This window comes from Rhinichthys klamathensis, unplaced genomic scaffold, assembly GCF_029890125.1.
Source record: "Rhinichthys klamathensis goyatoka isolate OS25496 unplaced genomic scaffold, OSU_Roscu_1.1 h1tg000191l_1, whole genome shotgun sequence".
NCBI lineage: Eukaryota > Metazoa > Chordata > Actinopteri > Cypriniformes > Leuciscidae > Rhinichthys > Rhinichthys klamathensis.
In genome coordinates, this window is record NW_026606717.1 from 9,476,809 (window position 1) to 9,483,875 (window position 7,067).

The following is a 7,067-nucleotide window of genomic DNA, read 5'->3' on the forward strand; positions in this document are numbered from 1 at the left end:
CTTCAGGACAGTGGCACTCCAGAATCGATGTTGCCCATCCCTGACTTAGAAACTTTTGGGCAATGCTTTTTCATATGAGCTCGCATATTAGAATAATTGGCGAAACTCTTCCCACATGAAGAGCACTGGTGCAGCTTCTCTCCAGTATGAACTCTCTCATGATCTTTCAAGTATTCTGACCGAGTAAAACCCTTCCCACAGTGTGAGCACTTGTAAGGTTTCTCTCCAGTATGAATCCTCTGGTGTGTTTTTAAGATGCGCAATCTAGTGAAGGTCTTCCCACAGTCAAAGCATATATAAGGCTTCACACCAGTATGAACTGTTAGGTGTGCTCTCAAGCCTGATGCCACAACAAATGTTTTATCACACTGATCACAGCTGAATGATCTCACTCCAGAGTGAAAACGCAGATGATCTTTGAAAGAGCCTATGTGAGTGAAACTCTTTCCACACTGAGTGCATGTGAATGGTTTTTCTCCAGTGTGAATTCTCATGTGCACATTTACATCCTCTTTGCGAATGAAACTCTTTCCACACTGAATGCATGTGAATGGTTTGTCTCCAGTGTGAATTCTCATGTGTCTGGTAAGTGCCGATTTATGCGTGTAACTCCTTCCACACTCAGAGCAGGTGAAAGATCCCTTGACTCCAGATTTTCCATTTGTGAAATTCTGTTCAGTCTGTGAAATAAGACTGTTCAGTCTGTTTCCATCTTCATTTGTGAAATACTGTTTGTCTTTATTCACTTCCACCGGGTCTAAAATCAACATTACATTTCCATGGGTCAATTGAAGATGTACAAATTAGAAACAAAATCAGGGACCACCAAATTAGCAAAATATAGTTTACTATTGAGTTTAATAATATATAGTTTTACACATTGTTATTTGTCAGTTTTCATCTTAATGTTCCTCATCAGTCATTAAAGAGAATGAAGGAAAACACCAACCTATTAGTTTCTCTGTATCTTCATCTTTTATTCTGCAGGGTTCTTCCTGAAACTCCATCTTTACAATTGTATGCGATTAGTTTCTCCTGGAGTAATTCCTCCTGCTTTCTGCTGCTTCTCCTGTGGGAAGATGGGAATATATAGCATTTAAACTCTCATGAACGGCTGTGGGAGCGGCTTCACTGACTGAAGGTTTGAATTGTGGTCGCTATGATGAATCTTAAGCCTGGAACACACCAAGCCGACGGTCGGCCGTCGGGCAGTTTTTGTGCGTCGGCCGACTGAGTTTCCTCGGTGTGTTCCGCACGGTTCTGTGCCGTCGGCTGAAATTGGTCCTCGTCAGGTTTGTTTCGGCCGATTCGACATGTTGAATCGGCGTCGGGCCGTCGGTGAAAGAGGGAACTCTGATTGGCTGTTCAGCTTAGTGAAAGAGTCAATGCACGAGAATAATAGCAAAACAGCGAGCAAAGAAGTCAAAACTCTACAGATAGAAGGCTGTTCTTATGTTACGTCATCTTTCCTGAGTGTTCCCTGGCGAATATTTCAATATTAACACGAGCGGAGTGGAATAAAGAAAGTGTTTAGCAGGATTGATATTTAAAACGGTAAGCACGCACTGCTTTGTTTATGGTTTGTGTATCTGCAGCCGACAGCGTCGGTTTCCCCTTTTTGAATGACGAATATAGAGAATATATCTGCAGAAATAGACAGTTGTCTCATTTACATGCAGGCGCAGAACGCGCATTCTAGCTGACAGTCGCCTGTAGTTCTCTCGGTGTGTTCAAGTGCAGCTTTTTACCCGACGAGAGGCGACCAAGGGGCGACAACACAGTCGGCTTTCATCGGCGCTAGTTCGTCGGTGTCGGCTTGGTGTGTTCCAGGCTTTATTTTATTTAGCAGATGCTCATCACACTTATAATCGCTCTCAATAATCCAGGTTTAAGTGGGGGGTTTTTTCTCAAAGAGACGTTTTAACAAGAACAAGAAGCTAACCTCTCTAGCAAAGCAGCATTTCAACTGGCTCCACCAAGCCAAAACACTCAGAGAGCTGAAAGAAACACTACGTGAGGATAAAGTCTGCATTCATTTGAACTTCTCTGAGAACTATGGCTGTAATCTCAGCAGTGAAATTAGGCTTTCCACTTCAGTGGCATCCACAAGAAGGTTACAATCCACACCTGTGTGGTGTATACGGCCTCATCATCCTTTTCCTATAACACTCTCTCCGCCATGATGAACATGGGCTCACATGGAGCCTGTATTGAGGGATGCCATAGGCAAATGTAACACACCGCCTTGTACTCGACATATCATCAGTGATGGACCAGTGACCCAATTCAGGAACCTGAAAAACTTCTACTCAGCACAGTGCCTTTTCTATCTGGCTTCCAAAGGGTCACTTGGAACTTTAGTGAGAAATCGCATGGGAAAGGAGCTCCTGATGGAGTAGGTGGGGCTGTATTGCATATTGCAGATAAAGCAGTCCAAGAGGCACTGACTTGCAAACAGCTGATGAACTTTACAAATTCGTGAAGGATCAACACTCTACCATCAAATACTATTGGATATCGGAGGAAGCCATTGCAAAGTATGATGAATCTTAGGGGTTTGCGATATCATGATTTCTTTCCATAGTAGGAAAAAATATAGGCTACTATGGAAGTCACTGAGGACCAGAAACTGTTTCGTTACCCACATTCTTCAAAATAACTTTTATTTTCAAAAGAAGAAAGAAACTTATTCGGTTTTAAAACAACTTGAGAGAGTAAATGACATTTTTTTATTTTGGGAGGAACGATCCTTTTAATGTTAATAAAATAAAACACAAAGAGAAAATCACTCACTGCTCTCGAATGAGAACTTACTTTAATAGTAGCTTTAAAAGGATCAATGCATAATTTATACAGTGAAGTCTATGTAATAGACTTAAAACAGTTTATTTAATTTGTAAATTATGTTGTGTATATGTAATGTGTATCTTTGTTCTTATTTTTTTAATAACAAAGCCTTACAAAGTAACAATATATATAAAATTTAGGCCAATGTCTAGGCAGACATTTAGGCCAAAGTGGATAAGATAAAAGATAAAAAAATATGTAATTATTTTCTTTGTTTTTAAAATAAAACATAAAGACACATTTATTGTCTCACACATCTCAAACCTCAGGCCAGCTGATAATACCTAGAATATCAAAATCAACTGCTGGCAGTAGATCCTTTTCCTATTTAGCACCTAAACTCTGGAACAGTCTTCCTAACATTGCCGGGGAAGCAGACACACTCTATCAGTTTAAATCTAGACTAAAAACGCATCTCTTTATCCTGGCATACACATAGAAAATTGTACATTCCTATTATTCAAATCAGTTAAATGATTATTAGGCTGCATAAATTAGGTCAGCCGGTACCGGAAACACTTCCTAGAACACCCGATGTACTCGTTACATCATAAGAAGATTGGCATCTATGCTAATGTTAGTCTTTCTGCTTATTCTGAGGTTTACTGTAATCAGCCGGATCCGGGCCATATCCAGATCAGATGGAGGACCTGGGCCTAGACACGACCACAACGCATGTAGTCAGCCGGATCCGGGCCGTATCCAGACCAGATTGAGGACCTCCACCTACACACGACCACAACGCATCCCTGAAGTGTCAGCAGAGATTGTGTCAACTAGACTCTCATCGAAGGCCTCACCGACACGACAGCCATCGGAACTGATCGTCAACAAACCCGTCTCCATACCGGCGTGACTCTGATCTTCAACCAGATGTAACTGGATAATATTCTGATTGTTCCAAACCAATCTGACTTATGACTAGGGGTGTAACGGTTCACAAAATTCACGGTTCGGTTCGATACGATACACGTGTCACGGTTCGGTACGGTTCGGTACGTTTCCGATACAGCAAAAAGAAAGAAATGCCAGAGAAATTTCCTTGATTTAATTATATTTTTATTAAAACTAACATCATAAAGTATGATATTTTTTAACTTTAAGCAACGATGGAGCTATACTTGACTTTTCTTAGGAGCTTATAAAACAAAACAGCTCCTTGGACAAAATGAAATGTAATATTGTAGTAGGCTAGTTATAAACAAAGGTTTATTTTAGTTCAGATTAACATTTGAGGGCAGCAATTGTATTCACAATGTCAAAATAAAACTGACGTGATGTTACTTGAAAGCATTATAGCCTACTATTCCTGCCAAACTTCCATGGTTACAGTTAGTGTTACTACAGTAGATCCATGGTGAATGTTGCTGATCTGTGGACACTGGATAGTTCATGGCACAATGTTTCTTCCTGTTTTCCACGTCAGCGCTGTTTGATCTGTTAATAACGGAGAAATGTGAATGTGTCTCACTAGATCTCTCAGCGATGTTATTACTTCAGTGGCGAATTCAAATGTTTTCTTTACTGGATGTCGCTGTATAGTGCTGCTTGATCAAGATCGGCTCGCGGTGCTTTGGTCCTCCAAACTGATAAACGGTCCGTCAACCACACAATAACGAGTAGCTCAGTTTCGTTCCGCTTACATTACATTTGCCATTTGATGTTGGGCAATGTTGTGGTCACGCCAGCATCTCTTACATTATGAGCATGCGTGACGCGCCTACATTTGAAATAACGAAATTTTGGTCGGCAGGAAAAATGGTCCAACGAACCATTCGGTTCAAAAATGCGTACCGAAAACCGAACCGAAAGCCTCGTACCGAACGGTTCAATACGAATACGTGTATCGTTACACCCCTACTTATGACCTATAATGCTGCTTGAATCATAATCATACACAGTTCGCTCATTGGCCAGAGGAGAACTGGCCCCCGACTGAGCCTGGGTTTTCCCAAGGGTTTTTCTCCATTCTGCCACCTGATGGAGTTTTGGTTCACTGTCACTGTTGCCTTTTTCCACCTTTGTTGCCATTGGCTTGGCTTGCTAAGTTGGGGACATTAAATTTAACATTTAATGTAATATTCAACAATAATATTGATCTGCCTGCATTGACACCATTATCGAGAACTGAACTGAGCTGGACGATGACATCACGGTTTACTCCAGAGCGGCTATATATAAATGAACTAAATTAATAACTTTTTTTTTAAGGAAAAATGAAACATCACTGAACTTACTTAAACTGGACTATGACGTTATTTTCTTCTGGAAACAAACTTTTTTGCATTATTTTCCTGTTATCTCTGTAAAGCTGCTTTGAAACAATCTGTATTCTAAAAAGCGCTATATAAATAAATGTGACTTGACTTGATAATCTTATTAGATGATTAGATAATTGAATTTGAAAGATTTGACTTTCAATAAAAAAAAGTGCAATTTTTGCAAAAGGTGCAAAAGGTGTTTTTATGCATGTTTGGCCTGGGTTTTTGTTGCATTTACACTGTTCTGACCACTAGGGGTCCCCGTGGAGACACGTCAGATTGTTTCGAAGCCTAGACACAAAATGCCACATTTGCTTTAAACTGTTTCAGTGTTCCAAGAAGCGAGTTTACCAGGACACACAGACCACACACACACAAACACACTTTGAACATAGTGGTTTTAATCTAAGAAAAATCACTTATAATGTAAAAATAATTCATTACCTTTGGTTATCTGTATCAGAAATTCCAAACAAAGTAGAAACTATATCTATAGAATCTGTATCTATAGAAATCTATAGGTGTACCAAATGATTAATTGATTAACCATTAAGATCAGTTGGATTAAATAATAGACAAACGTATTACACTGAACACGAAGAAATGCAAATCCAAAGTTTGATAGTTATGCATTATGAAAGGCAGCTACTGTGAATGAAACATTTATATAGATGAAACAGTTATTTTGTGTAGTGAAAAGGATACTTTGTGATTTTGGGGATTGTACTAACACAATTGAAAACATGATGAAATGATTGAAAAAAAGTGCACTTTTGATGATCTGTTGTGATATTAGCACTAAGAGTTTTGAAAATGTACACCTTACTTGTTAAAATAGTACCAAAGCGAATTAAAAAAAAAACGAATACTATTTGTGCAATAATTATGGTCCATTAATGATTTTTTCTAATATTTGTATTATTTATATTACAATTAGTGTAGTATTTAAGGTTAAAATAGAGAAAAGGGCAATGCAAAGAACCAAATTAAAGTAATTTTGTGCCTGGAAAAAACTTTTTTATGCCATGGTTTACCCACTAGGTTCCTGTATGGCTCTTTAATAAATATACATGCATCTACTAGTAGTTGCTCAAAAGAGTATTGCAGATCATAACTGCTTACTTATTTTTAGGTTTTACATTTGAATAAATATTTAGACATGATCAAACACTAGATTTTTTTAAATGTGAAATTAAAAAGAGTTAACTTTATAACTAGTAAATAACTATTTTTTTAATGATACTCGTATAAACACACACAAGTGAATATTAATGAATGCAAGCAAATACTGAATTTAACCCAAATTTTAAAAGAGTGCTAAAAAAGGCAAACTTTAACTTCTAACTCATCTAGCTCATATTTATGTTGCTCTTACATTCGATATGATTCATCATTAAAAACTCTGTTTACCAGGTTTAATTTGTTCATTACATAAAACGAAAACAAATCATAGTCTTCACAAACTGTAGTGTAAAATAGCCTTCCAGTCAAGCTTACGTTTCATTAGTGTAATGTACAACATCGGTCGGTTCATTTCGATTCATTTCTGAGTGATTCACTAAATAAACTAACTCGTTTAGTCGTTTGGATTTAGATTTCTCCTATAAAAAAATCAAATGATTGCACTCACGGTATGAAAACAATCAGAATTTGGAGCAGAATGAACGGTGTTCCACTTCACATGTTTATGCCCTTCCCTCTCGTACCTCTTCTTCTTCTTCTTTCTGGTTTAAATGGGGGGTGCATACTATTATAAAGTACATTACTGCCACCTACTGGGAACTGAATCAGAGACTCTACTCTCTTTGTCCAAGCTACTGTGTGATCCAAGCCACAACAAAGAACGTATATTGACAAGAAGTGAAAGCCAATAGAGGGAATGCATTAACGTCACTTCCCCGCCGGAACACGCCCCCCTCAGCGGGACGCGATATTTTTTTTCACAGGATGGTAGGGGAA

General features: G+C 38.5%; 1 protein-coding gene and 1 long non-coding RNA gene across 2 annotated transcripts; both read right to left on the reverse strand.

Annotated features, from left to right (window-relative positions):
- Window positions 1-685, reverse strand: LOC130095553 (zinc finger protein 239-like). The gene has a single exon (XM_056262317.1). The coding sequence runs from the start codon at window positions 576-578 to the stop codon at window positions 3-5; it is 576 nt and encodes a 191-aa protein (XP_056118292.1). The 5' UTR covers window positions 579-685; the 3' UTR covers window positions 1-2.
- Window positions 686-699: 14 nt separating this feature from the next.
- LOC130095559 (uncharacterized) lies at window positions 700-6,811 on the reverse strand. The gene is made up of 3 exons (XR_008808131.1): window positions 6,739-6,811; window positions 950-1,069; window positions 700-757 (listed from the first exon to the last, which is right to left on the reverse strand). It is a non-coding gene; the product is annotated as an uncharacterized LOC130095559 (long non-coding RNA).
- Between the last annotated feature and the right edge of the window lie 256 nt (window positions 6,812-7,067).